General features: G+C 35.6%; 1 protein-coding gene across 14 annotated transcripts in view; it reads right to left on the bottom strand.

Moving 5' to 3' along the window:
* The window catches only part of ANK3 (ankyrin 3), a 703328-nt gene that overhangs the window by 68980 nt on the left and 617346 nt on the right, over positions 1–17002 (bottom strand). For 9 of the 14 annotated variants that reach the window (XM_007963375.3, XM_073019128.1, XM_073019129.1 and 6 more), the window contains 3 exons: positions 16506–16612; positions 11149–11373; positions 8231–8385 (listed from right to left, as the gene is read on the bottom strand). In XM_007963375.3, the coding sequence (XP_007961566.2) occupies positions 8231–8385; positions 11149–11373; positions 16506–16612 (487 nt within the window). Of the gene's footprint in view, positions 1–8230; positions 8386–11148; positions 11374–14031; positions 14065–16505; positions 16613–17002 lie in introns of all 14 variants that reach the window. The other 5 variants (XM_073019120.1, XM_073019121.1, XM_073019122.1 and 2 more) reach the window with 1 other exon arrangement.

The following is a 17002-nucleotide window of genomic DNA, read 5'->3' as shown; positions in this document are numbered from 1 at the left end:
GAATGGGGTGTTTGATATTGAGAGGTGAAAAAATAAAGGATTTTTAGAATGTTAGATTTCAAAAAGCAAGTTATAGCATCGTGGAAAGTCACTGTAGACAGGTGCACAGGGTTGAAATCTAGCTCTGTGATCAGTGCACCTGGACCTTAGGCACGGTCCTGAACTCTGAGCCATATGTTCCCCATCTATGTGATTAGGATGAGAAGTTTCCTCTGGGATGGAGATGAAAATAAATGACAGAAAACCACCCAGCACAATTCTGTTCCTAGAATAACTTAGAAAAGGTATATATTCTTTTCTAGATCACACAGCTTTTGAGAGCAGCCCGAGAGCCAATCTGTAGCAGATCTAAGGGAATACACAATTTAGATTTTTAAAATAATTCTCTACAAAGTATAAATCTGAATTGCTATCATTTCCATTTCATTCCATTAAAAAAAATCACCAGTTACTGAAAACTGAATATCAAATAAGTTGGGAGAAATGAAGGAAATAAAAAAGAAATCTATAATATTCAACTCTAGTTGTAGAATATGTAGAACGACAGAGCATTTGTAATATATTCACTGAACTAGTTTAGAAAACTACAGGCATTTATCCCTTTGGAATTAAAGTTCAGCTCCATCAAAATATGCAACTTTCATAATAAGCTCACCTAAGATGTTATAGGGAAAAATCCTCAAATGATATAACTTGATCCCTCTTCCTTAAAGTAAACATCATAGAGATCTTTTCAATTTTTTAAAAAACGTTTATTTTAAAATAATTATAAATTCATGGGGCATGGCAAAGATAATACGAAAGGCTCCATGCATCTTTTATAATTTTAGTGTTGAACTCATATTCTTATTCAGTTCTGTCATCTGCTTTATATCTGTTTGGGTCAGCATTATTTCACATCTTTATTCAGGGTAGAGACCCTCTTTGTTGTTTAGATTTGCATAGTGTAATAAGTGCTGATGATGCAGAATGTCTGGAAACAATGATATGCCTGCTTGTTTTTCCCTCCAGTTTTAGCAGTCTATTAATATAATTTCTGACAATCATATATTTTTAAAGCTATTTTTAGAAGATTAATTTTTAATCATTATGTGCTTATGAGATATTACTTTAAAAATCAGGGAGAAATGTGACTATTTTTTGAACACTACCTTCAGTGTTGACGTTTAAGATTACTTTGTACTCTGTGTGTAGAATGACTATAACCTACCCCAGAGCCTTCCCCAGGCCCCAGCCTTCCTCTCCCCATTTGGTGTAGCCTCCCTTCTTCCAGAAAGTCTTTCTCTCTCTTGGGTATGGGCCACTGGATTATTGAGGAAAAGTGTCACCTACAGGGGGGCATAAGTCTGACACAAGTCATTCATTTCTCATTCATTCAACAGACTATGATGAAGTGACAACTCTGTATCAAGAGTTGTTACATGCATTGGACATAATGGCTGTCAACAAGTCAGAGCTGGTCTCTGCCCTCTTGGACTTTTGCAGTGCACCAAAGAAGATACCAAAGCTCAAAGTTGCAGTTATGGTGCTGTGGGTGTATTTACCAGTTTGATCTGAGTCTGGGGTTTAGGGAGGGCTTCCTGGAGGAAGAGAAGTAGGGGATGTCTGGCCACGTTGGAATAATCTTCTAAGGTTTTCTTTCATGACTGCAGATTAAGAGACTTACATTTGCTTACTTTTTCATTTGTGCAAATAAAAACATGGTTTCAGGCAATTAGTCCCCATATGTCACTTTTTTCAACCCATTGTTTAAGCCATTACTGTTACATCTAAGGGGAAAATCAATTAATATGATTCTATCTTCAAAATCCAGGATTATAAATAATGTCTTAAACACCATGAATCAATAACCTCGCATGAGCAGCGAATACAGAACACACTAAACTCTAAAAGCTTAGACCCGCAGTTTCTGGCACATTGTTCTCTCTCTTCACATCAACACTAAAGGTAGCAGAGGCTCATGTCCAACCTCTTGGACCTGCTTCACTGCCCTCAGAGGGCTAAAAGCTCTACTGTGCCTGATATGGGGGGTCGGGGGCAGAATGGCTGATGTCATTATCTTGATCCACTAATGTTTCATAAAGACAGGTAATTTCTGGCAAATCCATATATATAAATGCATAAAAAACTTGCCCTTATTAATGCTCATTTGCTTTGGTCTAATTTTCATTTCTAAACTAGAATTTTTACTTCTACACTAGTTTGGGGGACTGTTCTGGTACAGTTTCCTTTCCTTTACAACATGATGGACATCATTCAATTGATTTAAAATGTCAGTTTATGGCAATAGGCTGAAAGTCAGTATTTTGCTATTTTTTTTTTTTTTGCACCCCAGCCACAATCCTGATTTGGTTAAATTCCATTTTTATTCTCTCCTTTGGAATTTTTCAAAACTGTTACTAGATTTCTCCAGCAGAGGGTGCTGTGCACAACATAAAGCTACATATTTCACTTACCAGTGCTCAACTGCTTCTACAATGACTTGACATTTTAAGATTACTATTGGTCTCATAGCAAAAACAATTAAATTATATTGAAATGAACCCAAGTGGCAACTTCTGAGAAGTCTATTTCTAAGATATTGTTTATGTAGTCAGATAGTAAATTTACAAAATTTATTTTCTGTTACTTAGCAAGTATCAATTTCCCCTTTCCTGTTTCTGTTTACAAGAAAATAGTGTAATTATTCAATCTAAAATGTATTCTCTTAAAAACTTCATTTGCTCTCATTGGAAAGTTCAGCAATGGTAAGAAAATATGTTCCTAGCATTGTAAAATTGTTTGGGGGAACTTCAGCAACATTTTGTTCCAAGATAGTGACTGGGATTTTTAAATAATGGCATAATTCATACATACTCAAAGCCTTCTGTGTAATACTTAGGTAGCAACAATTTTTATGTTAAAACAAAACAGATACGTAAAACAAAGCATACACACTGTCCAGACAGGCACTGTCCAGTAAAAATATAATGTAAACTGGGTATGTAATTTTAAATTTCCTATAGCCACACTAAAAAATAGAAAAAAAAAAAGGTGAAATTAATTTTTTATTTCTTTTTTAGAGATGAAGTCTATGTTGCCCAGGCTGAGTTCCTGAAATCCTGGCCTCAAGCAATCCTCCCACCTCAGCCTCCTGAGTCACTGGGATTATAGGCACGTTTTATTTAGATTAATATATCCAAAATATTACCATTTCAATGTGTAACCAATGTAAAAATTAATAATGAGATATGTATTTGGAGAAGGGTACTCATCTTCATGTATCTGGTGTATTTTACATTTGCAGCGTATTTCCACTTGTACTAGCTTTATTTCAAGTGCTCTGTTGCTCCATGGAGCTAGTGGCTACTGTATGGGACAGGGCAGGACTAGAACATTTCTGGAGCTTCTGATTTGTAAATTAAGCACCTCTACAGGGGGAAGGACTTCTTTTACCAGAAAATGCTCCCAGATCCAAGATAACTGTAAACTACAAAACACCCTTTGGGGTCTGACTTTGGAGGTGTAATTTTGAACATGTTTAATTCAACTTTGTGAGTTTAATTAAAGTTTTCATTAAACTTAAAAAGTGAATTCAGTTCGGTGCATTATAATTTGGTGGGGGAAATGAATGTTTGTTTTCTGTTTGCAGCATCTTTCTCTCTGCTGAGAAAATAAAAATTGACAAAGACTAGAACAAGATCTATGTCTGCTGCCAAAGTGAAAAGTTGTTCCTGTTGCATGATACCTTAGTGGTGATGGCAGGTTCTTCACACCCAGACCAACTGTCCTTTGTGTGATTCTAGCCTTTTCAACAGATCTTTGCTAACACACCTACTTCATTAGCAAAACCACTGATGTTTTAGTCCCTGGGCTTGCTGGCGATAAGGAGTAACTTTTAATTCCCCCTTATTTTGCAGCTATTGTTTTTCCTGAATATATACCATGTGTCATACAAAGAAACGAAAAGGTGCCTTCATTAGTAATGGAAAATTTAAATACTAGCTGACATATATGTGGCTCTTTTGTTCTATACAAAGCACTTTCACAGGCATCATTCATTTGAGAGCATATAGAGGCAAAGGAGCAGTGCAGAGACAACTAGGTGTGGAGACAGAAGTCCAGGTTTTGGAAGACTAAATCTATTTACTGTTTCCCAGCTGGGTGGTGGTAATGTTGAGTGTGTGTCACCATAATCAACCATGACCAGGGCTTTCACTAGCTGATGTAGTGTCTTTGTACGATTTGGAAAAGGGTGCCCACTTGGGGTGTACACGACCTTGTAGGTACACAGCTTGGCAACTAGATAGCAGCTTTGAGCAAATTAGAAAAAAGTACCCCTATGTCTTACAGGCCAGTATCAGGGCAGATGGCTTGACAAGTGAAAAGGGCAGGATTTCAGACCCCATTTGCTCTCCTGCACAACTTACATGGCAGCTGTGACTATGACTAAACCCTGATTGATTCTCATATATCAGGCATCATGCTAGGAACTTTACATATATTAGCTCATCTATTCCCTATTCGTTCACTATTAGACATCCTCACTTTACACATTTAAACCAAGGCTCAGAGACTCAGTGCTTGGTTACGGTCACAGAACGAATAAGTGGTGGAGCCAAGATCAGAAGTCTAGTCTATGTAACTTCCATAAATCATGATCCCAACCACCACATTACATGGGGCAAATTATCCTTCCCAGTAGTTATTCTAACAGCTAAATTTGATTGCATACATGGAAAGGCTTCACACGTTTTAACACACTAAACCGATCTTTACAATTGTGTTAATAAAAATCAGTGATCAGAGTATTTGCTAAGATGATTTTTAAATACTTGAATTTTAAGATTTTCAAAGAAAATCTTTGAAACAGAACTGGTTATAAAAGTAGCATATAGATTGGTTATAAAGTAGCACATAGAATTCATCTGTGGAGAAGGGGGTTGATAAAAATAGACATTTATAACAAGACAGGCATTATCAATGGTCACTTGCCACAGATGACAGATACAGCTTAATTGTTATGAAATTAGTATGTTATATTAAATAATGGTAGGACAATTTATTTCTCTTTTTTTTTTCTGAGACAGAGACTTGCTGTCACCAGGCTAGAGTGCAGTGGCGCGATCTTGGCTCACTGCAACCTCCGCCTCCCAGGTTCAAGCGATTCTCTTGCCTCAGCCTCCCGAGTAGCTGGGACTACAGGCACACACCACCACACCCACCTAATTCTTGTATTTTTAGTAGAGATGGGGTTTCACCATGTTGGACAAGATGGTCTCAATCTCTTGATTTCGTGATCCACTTGCCTCGGCCTCCCTAAGTGCTAGGATTACAGGCGTGAACAACCGCACCCGGCCTATTTCTCTTTTTTAAGGAAACCTTGAGTGATCTGGTCACTGGTTTCATTCAGGAACTATTTTTATCTTGTTAATTAACAGTTATTCAGTAGCAAAATGGGAGAGGAACAGAGTAGAGAGGAGAAAAGAACATAGAAAAGATGAAACCTCTTAAACTATGTTTATGCTTCTCTCTGAACTAGAACTTTGAACAGTTGCACCTTCAAGGAAAAAGATAAGTTGTCTTTTTAAAACGACAGATTTGGGTTTTATTGTTGCCGGTCTGTTTTTGAAGAGAAGAAAGTTCTAACAAGAATGAAGTGTGGTTGGGGATATGAAAAGAGTGGCGAGAAGGGCTCGAGCTTGGCATACAATTTGATTAATTGAGCTTTAATTATAAAATGTGCGTAATGGTTCCTTCATTACTATTAAGTTTAATACATGAAGAAAACCTGTGCCTTGAAAATTCCATCCTCATTTTTGCTCTAGTGGCCTCCAGTGCTTGATTCTTTAAGCCTGGAAGTATTTGCATTTCATCTGAATTGTCTAAAACGGAACCAAAGTTTATCTGGTCTTTAAAACTGTGGCAAGGAAATGCTATCCAGTTTTTCCAAAATAGTTCATAGAATCCAAGACAGAAGATTATATCATTGTTTCTTCATACCTTGGACTACTATGCAGCCATAAAAAAGAATGGGATCCTGTCTTTTGCAGGAACATAGATGGAGCCGGAGGCCATTATCCTTAGCAAACTAATGCAGGAACAGAAAACCAAATACTGCATATTCTCACTTATAGGTGGGAGCTAAATGAGAACTTGTGGACACAAAGGGGAACAACAGACACTGGGGCCTACTTGAAGGTAGAGGGTGGGAGGAGTGAGAGGATCACAAAAAATAACTAGTAGGTACTAGGCTTAGAACCTGGGTGAAAGAATGATCTGTATAATAAACACTGGCAACACGAGTTTACCTATGTAACAAGCCTACACGTGTAGGTTTGAGTTTAGTACTCAATCTTTCTGAGCCTTAGTTTAGGCTGAGGCAGGAGAATTGCTTGAACCCAGGAGGCAGAGGCTGCAGTGAGCCGAGATTGTGCCACTGCACTCCAGCCTGGGTGACAGAGTGAGACTCCATCTCAAAAAAATAAAAATAAAAATAAATAAAGAAAATAAGTAGACCTAGATTTGGATCCCAGCCTTACTACTCAGTGGGATAACCTTAGATATGTTACTTGACATCTCTGAACTTCAGTTTCTTTATAAGTAAGGTGGAATTAAAACCACCTGATTTGCAGTGCTATCCTTTCTTTTGAAATTTTCACATATGAAGGTATTTATCAGTGCCTCATGAATGCTAGACACTCAACAATTACTATTTTCCCTCTACCTTGCTGTAAAGCCATCTTTAAATTCATGGTTGGTGGCAGTTGTGTCTTATACTAAACCTTTGGCATGACAATTTTTTCTGTAGAATAAATATAATGGTGACAATAACTCATCATTATCAAGGGCTTACTACATAACAAGAACTGCATTTCATATGTGCCTCACCTAATTATTCTATTTATTCTCAACAATAACCGCAGGAAGTTAGGAAGGTAATCTCCATTTTGTAGAAGAATCAGAGGCTCAGAGATCGAGAAATCTGCACAAGGTTATTCCTCAAGTACCCTACAGTTCATCTCGCTCCTTTGTTCACACCTTGAAATTGACTGGAGACTATGCTGAGTGCATTCCAAAAATCAGTGAATTTAAAAAGAGTGGATTTTCTGGAATACGAATTATATCTCTAATAAAGCTGTTATTTAAATAATTCCTGATTTGGAGTGATTAGGAAGTGAGTATAAAGGAAGACTAGCTCTGATATTTTTCTTTCGGCATCAGACTTTATGGTGGGCCTGTTCTCTAATTTTTTTTTTTACATTTTTAAAGGAAAACTCTGTATCAAACACGTATTCTCAAAACCAGACTATTCCCAATGTCTACTAAGAAAAACTGCTCTGGTTCTTCGGGTCAGACGGCCTGAAGAAGTTGTGTATGAAAAAGTGACATGCTCAGACATACCAGTCTTACTAAGTCAAAGAATTAGACACTGAAACACCACAGACTACAATAATTACCCTGAAACATTTTTTAGAAACTAATTACGGCCCAAGAGAAATTAAAAATTTATGAAGGATACTGAAATTATCTGGGAGAAACTTGAAAAAGCTGGAAGAGTCCAGAAATAATTCCAAAAAGAAAATGTGAACATATTTTCTTCAAAATGCTCAGCATGCCTTGCATACCTTCCATTATTATTTCACCCTCTTTTTGCCCATTTTTGACTTAGAAAACTTTCTTTGGTATTGGAAAGATTGATGTATGTGATTAAAGATGGAATCATCAAAATACTTACACTTCTATATTACGGAGAACAAAGTTTGTTAGACTAAATGGAACTTCATGCCTTATGATATAGAAAACAGCAATAAAAGCTGAAAAACTTGGCCAGGTGTGGTGGCTCACGCTTGTAATCCCAGCACTTTGGGAGGCAGAGGCGGGCAGATCACGAGGTCAGGAGATGGAGACCATCCTGGCTAATATGGTGAAACCTTGCCTCTACTAAAAATACAAAAAATCAGCCGGGCGTGGTGGTGGGTGCCTGTAGTCCCAGCTACTGGGGAGGCTGAGGCAGGAGAATGTTGTGAACCTGGGAGGCGGAGCCTGCAGTGAGACGAGATTGCACCACTGCACTCCAGCCTGGGCGACAGAGCGAGACTCTGTCCAAAAAAAAAAAAAAAAGCTGAAGAACTTGGGTCCTAGCTTAAAATATAAATGTGTGAAATTCAAGTCCTGTTTTACATAATCTAGTCATTCCTTTAATTTTTGCCTGCAGACATTTACAGAACCAAGGAGCCATCATTATTACCTTCATCCATGCCATTAAGTAACTCGGTTAAATCTTCATTTTTGCTGTCAAACTGATGCTCCTTCCAAGTTTCACCATTTTCACTTCGAAGAACAATGAGTTCTCTCTCTTTTCCTCTCATGGACCCAAAGTGAGGGATTTCCACTATGACAGGGCTGGAAAAAAAATCCACATTATTTTGGTATCAAATTAAATATATTTAGAGTATCGTACTTAAAAAATGTTTCATTAACAGTATTCATTTGAAAATCAGAGGTGCCACTAAGGTTGGGAATGATTTCAAAGCTGCAGAATCATTTGCTAATTAAAGAATATTTTCGAAGCCTGATAACATGCCATCATTCATTCACTCACAAACAGTTCTTGGAGGACTACCATATGTTAGGCATAGGATTTAACAGGAGAAATTTTTCAGTACATATAAATAGGAATTTTGAATCAGAATGGAAAGTTATTAAAGTAGACCATAAGAAAGTTGGTCCATTTTTAAAAGACACAATAGTTATATTATACAAATGCTAATGATTTAAAAGGACACAGTCATTTCTTTAAAAAAAAAATTCTATAAAGTTCCTAGTTTGAAAGATGATTGCTATATTTTCTCCTTAGCAAGAAAACAATCAATATGATAACGACTCCTCCAACAGGCAGATTCCATGGCCTTTCATGGCCATACGGTTAAGAGAGTTCCTGTGCTTTTCAATTTGTGAAATGGTAGTAGGTAGCTTCAATTCCTGGCTCTAATATAACCTGCATAGGAATACTTACACTTTCTGAAAAAGTACTTGTTGGTTTGCAATGGTCATATAACGACACAGTAATTTTTGACAGTGTCCTTTTGCAAAGGAATGTAAAAGAATGGCTGCAAATTGAACATAGCCAATCAAGCCACCAGAAATAATTTTGTTAAATTTTAAAATAGGATAAATACTAAAAGAGATGAATGGAAGTAAGCAGACCACAATCACACACAGTTTATGTAGTTGGATTGTGCAGCTTTATTTTATGACATTTAAGTAGACAGTATCATTATTCTCCTACAGAGGTTGTATGGAACCCCACTTCTTAACCTATGTGTTTAGGTATATGTGATAACAGAAGATACAGACTTAAATAAGTAAGAGCAGAAAAAGAGATCATCATTATAATGATCAAATAACATAAATAAAAACATGAATATCGATTTATTGGAAGAGCATTCGCTTAAAACGGGGATGATAAATATGATCATTTTGCTTTTGGCAAAATCAGAATTAAAATTAAAGATTAAAAATAATTTTTATAATGCCTTTATTCTTCAATAGGTAGAAACAAAATCAAGTGTTCTTAGCAGTATTCATAATTTCAAGATTAAGGTATTTACAAGAGTTTTTAACTACACCATATAATTAAACATTAAATCGTATTTAGTTTTGAGAACAAGATACAATCTTTGCAGGTTAATGTGTCAGATACTGTCTCTGTAAATATTTAAGGAATGTGGCTTTATGTATGATGCTTAATGATATTGGAGAGAAGGTATGAACAAGGGTCTTTGACCAAGGTGAAAGCCAAGCATAGCTTTTCATTAACAGGTTTCTTCATGCAGACTGCCAAGGCAAATACAACAATCAAACAGACAAGCGAACAAACAACGAATACCAGTGCATTTCAGCTTAAACAAAACCAAACAAAACAATTTTATAACTTTCAAAGAATATTCTATCTGCTGTCTATTTACTTTTATTTAAATATCTTATTGTCCCAACACTTTTCAAAATCAGTTTACTTATTGATGACTTCTTCTCAAAGCCCATAAAAAATTACCGAGTACTCATGTGCTTTTAAAAGATCTGATTACACACACATACATGCACGCACACACACACACAGGTGTACAGACATGTAATTTATAGCAAATTTTGACTCAAAGCCTGCAAACACCTTCTCTTACATTGGGTTAAAGACTGTCGCTGTCTTTAAAAAGTATCATATTCAGAAGAAACATTTCAAATTAAAGAAAGGTTTACAAAAGCACGAAGTTATGAAAGCAGAATGCTTGCAGTGAATTCCACATGCTTGAAAAGCACAAGATAGGTAGCGGTGCTACATTAAGTCAAGCCACTATGATTTTTTTTTTCTTTCAGTGACACACATCAACTGAAAGCATTAAAAAAAAACTTAAAAAAATAAAAATAAACTTAAGACAAGAATCAGACCATGGGTGTGACAGAAAAAAATTGAAAATGGAAAAAAAAAATTGTAGACATTCTGTATCTTGTCTATAAAGGTCCTACCCAATAAATTTTGTTCCTTGAGGCCCAAGCTGCAGGATTCGGCTAACCAAGCTCTCACCCTCATTTACAGGGGGAGGATTGGTAGGAAGATGCAGTTTACTGAATAACATCCATGCAGCAGAAAGAGAAACGAGAAGGGGAAATTGTGAACAAACTGTCAGTCACGACAGAGCCTGCCTGATTTGCACCCAAGTGCCACCTCAGAAAATGAATTAACTTTATTTTTCCTTTTTGTAAAATACCATATCACAATGAACTGTTTCCCGAAAAATTTTCTTTAAAAAGACATGTCCCCAAAGCAGCCATAGATTCAATGTGGTAAAATAATTCCAGCATCTGTATTTTTTCCCTGGAATGGTGCCTTAACTTCTACAGGGACCACTGGGGTTCCGTGCACTTGCTGAGCAGAGAGCATGCTTCTCAGTTAGTAAAAGCCTTGACCAGCAAACTGAGTTAAGAAAGTATCAGCCTATTAGCCTTTCACAGAATCACACAGCTTTGTGACCTTTGACACTTTACAAAAAGTATACTCAATCAGGTCCAACTAAGCAGTTTTAAGAGTTAACTCTTTGAGTTAACAAGGGTCAAGAAAATCAAAGATGCGTTGTGAGGGCCAAGGTTAACATTGACAAAACAACTTACCCTAAAAATTGTGCCCCTGCAGGACCCATTTCTACCAGCCTACTGGCTAATCCCTCTCCTTCCACCATGGGGGGTGGGTTGGCCAGTTTATGTCTCTTTACCAAACGGCAGGTGATTCGAGTGGGGGCCGTACACTTGCGTGGAGGAATGATGATTCTCATCCCATGGTGACGGCTTCCTCTCATGGAACCCCCTCTCGCGTCTACCATAAAGCTAACCAGAAACCTGTGGGGAGAAGATCAGAGGCCAATTCAAGGATGGAAATAAACTGTGTTCACAGCAAGTTTTGAAATTAAATGTTAAAGTTTATTTAAAGTGTCAGACAACGTAGCTATCACTTCCTCTCTTTAAAGATAAATCGGAAGTAAATACGGTGGAGTCACATCAAACATGTATTTAACTCGTGCACTTTGCAAAAACTGAAACACAACTTATTTTTGGTGGAACATGGCCCCCAAACAGAAAAGCCAACTACTTTACCAGGCTCAAATGGAAGGAATAAGGGAGGTTTCAAAACTGGAGTAAAAACTGTCTGTTAAGAGGATTCTCATGCATTTAAAACAAAAAAAAACTGTGGTCTTTATATTCAAAGGTCATTTTAACTACGAGCGGTTTTTGCCATATGCTGCCATATGGTCTCCTACAAGTAAGATGAAACTCCACAGTATGTCTTGACATTTATGACTCATAAAATGAATGTATATTTAATCATACCAACACTAATTTTTACTATGATAAAGCAGAATATAGTAAAAGCAGGAGATGACTAGATTTGCTAAGGTGATTTTGATGGAAAGGGATTAAATGTTTTCAGTATAAATATGGGCTTAAAAGCTGTCTGAAATAACCTACATTTGAATATTTTATACAACAATTAAAAAATGGAACTTAGACTTTTAGAAAGTGGCTCTAAATTATATAATTCTGTCATTGGCCTTTTATTAAAGCTAATAAGGAAAAACAGTCTGTATGTATTGATAGGTATGGCAGTGTAAAGAAATTAACTGTTATATTTGGGTAGAAGCATATTGGAATCACTGTCTTCTATCATGTATGCACGGTTCCACTATCATCATCACAGACTTTTAACACAGTTACTATCACAGAGTTAAAAGTAAATATCAATCGGTGAGTCCAATGTGTGGAAGAGTTAAGGTCAGATAGCGGAACACAAATATATCCCTGTATTCTAGTTTCCACACATGAAAATATAGATTACTAGCACAGTACAAAATGGTGATAACTCGAAAATTGTCTGAATTCTTAAGTGTTTTTGGAAAAAAAAAATCCCATCCATCAAAATTCTTTACTATTTTTTCCTCTAAAAACAATGCTAACATCCTGCAAACAGAATTTAAGACCTTGCATGGACTTCCTAGCTGGGGACCCTCTTCTGAAGAAGAATACCTCTTGACCTTGAAAGAGTGACCTTTTCAAGTAAACTGGCCTGTGATCCCCACAGGGAGAGGCAATGGGCTGGAGATCATTTTTCAGCCTATCAGATTCCTAGAACCAACTCTCCTCATCAGTAAGGTGGATTCATCTTCACACCCTTTTGCTCGTTTTGGATTTAACCATTTTGCTCTGAATTAATTTATGTCTTTTATAACATTCTATCGATTTTGGGAGATTGGGACCACTATGCTAATCAAGTTAAAGGGGAAAACACTGACTCTCTCAAAAACAAAAAGAAAACAAAAATCACTCCTCCCTAGTCAAAGAAAAAGATACTTGTTCACTTGTATAAGTGTTGGGATGAATTGTTACCAATGCTAAAAGACATGAGGCTCACCTGAAATTGCTCTGGGCTGCCTACATTTTCTTAGACATATGTATATTTAACAACTACTTTTATTCAGTAACGAGGCAATATGGCAATATTATAAGACAAAATCGAATCATTCCCTGCATTTAGTAGTTGTAACTACGAAATCAATTTTTCATTAGGAATAACAGTAACAGAATGGATTTAAAACGATTCACGACAAATTTTGGGCTTGAAGATTCAGTTGTGTCAGTACACACATACACACACACTGGAGTGTTTCCACTGAGAGGGGAATATTTGCCCTGGCAACCGCTGAGTCTCAACAATTTAGATAGTAATTCTGATTGGGTCTGTCTTGTTCACTGTTTGACCTGCAGAGCCAAGCACAATTCTAGCACAAAATACGGGCACGATAAATATTTACTGAATAAATCAACGAATAAAACTATTTTGCTTAGAAACTGTGTAGGTGAGACTTGGTTACTAATACTAGTTGACTGATGGGTGGATAGATAGGTAGACAGCTGATTGGAGCTGAGCGGACTGAAGGTACAGTTTATCAGAATTAAAATAAAAATAGCTCAGCTGTAAAGAATATCAGAACCAATGGAAAAAACACTAGTTAAGATGATATTAACAACAAACTGGAAGCATCTCTTTCTCTGTATTCTGTATAGCACACAGTGCATGGCTGGGGCTCATCAGCAACCATTTATTGTTCTGAGGTTCTCAACTTCATGGAGTCAACAGACTGAGGAAAAGTGGGACTATTCATTAAACAGGACATGGGTCCTATTATTTAATAACATTATAAAATACAGTGATTTATTTTACAAACCTGTCTTACATATTCCGTGTAAAAAAGTCATGCAACATAACTTATAGAACAAATTAAAAGGTAATATGTAATAATATTTGTATCTTATTAATATTTAAACTATAGCACAAATTCTACAAATGATCCTAAAACTAATACATGAATGTTTCTAGTTTTAGGAACAGCAGGATGACAAATGCTGATATACTACAGACATTGACACGATCTAACTATGGGAAAAATTCACATAAATTAAAAATACAAAAAGGATGGTTCACATAAAGGACACAGTTATCACCTTGAATCATACTGAGGAAGTGGAGAAGAATAGCTGCAAAATAATTTAGAAAGCAAATGGGAAAAATTAATGTAATATAATTAGAAGCAAGCAACAGAAAATGTCAATGACAAGCAAAGGAAAAATAAAAACCATCAGAAAATGAAACCAGGGCATTTGGCATTTGTGGGACAACCTAGAAAAATATCTGCCTTACATAGGTGCATAAACTACAAGGATCTGGCATCAGTGAAATATTTCTAAGTCTACACCAGGTCTATATTTTCCTTTTCAAATAAGCCCACACCTGCTGCCATTACTTTTGCTTTCCTGCACGTGTCTATTGTCTCTGTTGTCTTCAATAACGTTCAAGGTGAAGGGGAGATAACTTGCATACTCAAATACTTCATTGTTTTTAATGTATGGGAAAGTTCATTTCTGGTTTTATTATCATGTTTCTTCAACTTCTTAGTTTACTAAATTAAGCCCTAGCACCTTGTCCTTGATTTGTAGAGAATACAAAGTGATAGTTTCGAGTCTTTGAAATATGGTGGCAATTCATCAAGCATGATTCAAAAAACTCAACATGTTTGCTTCCTGAATGTATCCCAAATGTTGTATATTTTCCTTCTTGAATCTGATTTTTTTTTTGCTTTTCTAACATTAGACTGATATGCATCGAATATAAATTATATAAATACTTTTAGCAATTTAAAATTATAATAATTCAAGATTTTTCTAATTGAGTTAAAGAAATGCAATATTAATAACTCAAAAGCCACCATAAAGTTTATAATTTATGAAGCACTTTCATGTCAATTATTCCCATTTGAATGATATTGATCTGTTTCTCAGAATCGTAGTATTACAAAGCCAAAATCTATAACTATACTTTAACCTGAAGCATTCCTGAGTCTGATTTTTTATTTGTAAAATGAGGATAATGAGTAATATGTATCTCACAGTATCACTATAAGGTTCAAGTAAATATAAATGAGACAACACATGTAAAAGATTTAGCACAATGCCAGACACATGACAAGAAGTAAGTAAACGTTAGCTATTACAATTTATTTTAATTAGGAGCAGCAGCAAATACTTCATATAATATATGAAGCACTTCATGAATGTTAATTATTGTTAATTTATTTAATTCCAAAATAATCTGCCCTTGTCCTTGACCACAATTAACTTATGGCCTAAATGCCAATTTCAAAGGCAAAAATACTTGAAAAAAAAATATTCATCATTTTAACGAATTATTTTGATTCTACTTATATGGATGTCAATTATCTCAAATTTGAGTTACCCAAAGGTGAAGAATTCAGTGTCTAAAGATACCCTAATTTATTAATTCAGTAACTAAAGCAGGTCCCCTTTTAGCCTCCTGCCTCAAATTCCATTGACCAGGGAGGCAGCATGAGGAGGCTGTCTCCTCATGTAAAAAAAAATGTTCTTTTTTTAAAGTAAGTATCTTTATTCTTTTTATTCATTTCTTTTTTCTAATTACAAATTAATATAACTTAATTGTAATTTTATTTCAGAAATGCAGAAGGCACCAACTTGAAAGTTCAAATTTATATATTCTTTTAAAAGGAAAATCACACAGAACAAATCATTTGTCAAATCAAAGACCTGTATCATATGAGAAAAAAAATGACAATACCAGAGCTTACTGCTCATTTAAAAACTAAATATTTGCTGGGTGTGGTGGCTCAGGCCTGTGATCCCAGCAGTTTGGGAGGCAAAGGTGGGCAGATTGCTTAAGCTCAGGAATTTGAGAACAGCCTAGGTAACATGGTGGGACTTCATTTCTATGAAAAAATACAAAAATTATCCGAGCATGGTGGTGCGCACTTGTGGTCCCAGCTACTCAGGAAGCTGAGATGGGAGAATGGCTTGAGTCCAGGAGGTAGAGGTTGCAGTAAGCCAAGACTGCACCACTGCACTCCAGCCTGGCCAACAGAGCCAGACCCAGTCAAAAACAAAAACAACCACTAAATATTTGAGAGAAATTCTTCTATCATTAAGGGAAGCACAAAAGTCAGTTAAGGTAAATTAACAGGCATACTTACATATTTAATTTTCTATTGGAAAGAAAAATCAGATACCTAGAAAAATTTCCTTTGAATGGAAAAGTAAAATGGAGAAAAATCACTATGTTTCAAATTTTAAAAAATTTAAAAAGGAAATTTTCTGAAAAGGAAAAGTAAAGACCTAGAAGATTAGAATAGCCACGAAAGTCTGTTGTATCAATAATTTCATTATTTTTTCTAACAAAATTAAATTTTTCTCAAAAGAAACTCATACAGAATTACCTAGAAAGAAAATTTAATAATGATTTACAAATATGTTTCACATATACTAATGAATATACATTTCATACATGAATATATGCATATATATGAAGCTTATTGATGTGAATTTATAACTGTAAGTAATAAATGCACTGTTCATGTAGTAGGATAATGAAAAGTGACATTTAGGTTACTTACCCAGAATGAATGGGGCTTGAAACAAGATTGACATTGTCTAAGGTGTCTGCAGCCCAGCTGTAATGTCTAAGAGAATCTGAATCAAATTCCCTTGTGAATGTTAGATGCTGAAAAATAAAATGGTAAATTAAATTACATCAACAAACCATATAAGACTGGTTTCTCTACACATATCAAATATATCCGTATTCCTCTAATTCCAGATAGACTTACATTCAACGTAAATAATTTTTAAATTCTCCTCTATAGAAACACATTGAAATCTGAGTATCGTAATGTTGGAAAATAAAGTCTATTGATATCTTGTTTTATTTTAATCTTTTAAGAAAGCTCCCTGGGTAACTGACATGGCAAAGAAATATCATAGAACTAACTCCAACTATGATTTTAAGCACTTCAACATGTCTCCAAATTAATCCTATAACAACTGTAATTTTTTTTCTCAATTCTCAAAATAAAAAACGAAAAATGCAATCTTGATGACTTCTGGTTCCAAG

Source organism: Chlorocebus sabaeus, chromosome 9 (genome assembly GCF_047675955.1).
Source record: "Chlorocebus sabaeus isolate Y175 chromosome 9, mChlSab1.0.hap1, whole genome shotgun sequence".
In the NCBI taxonomy this organism is placed as follows: domain Eukaryota; kingdom Metazoa; phylum Chordata; class Mammalia; order Primates; family Cercopithecidae; genus Chlorocebus; species Chlorocebus sabaeus.
Note: the sequence above shows the minus strand (reverse complement) of the source record. Positions and strands in the feature narration are given on the sequence as shown.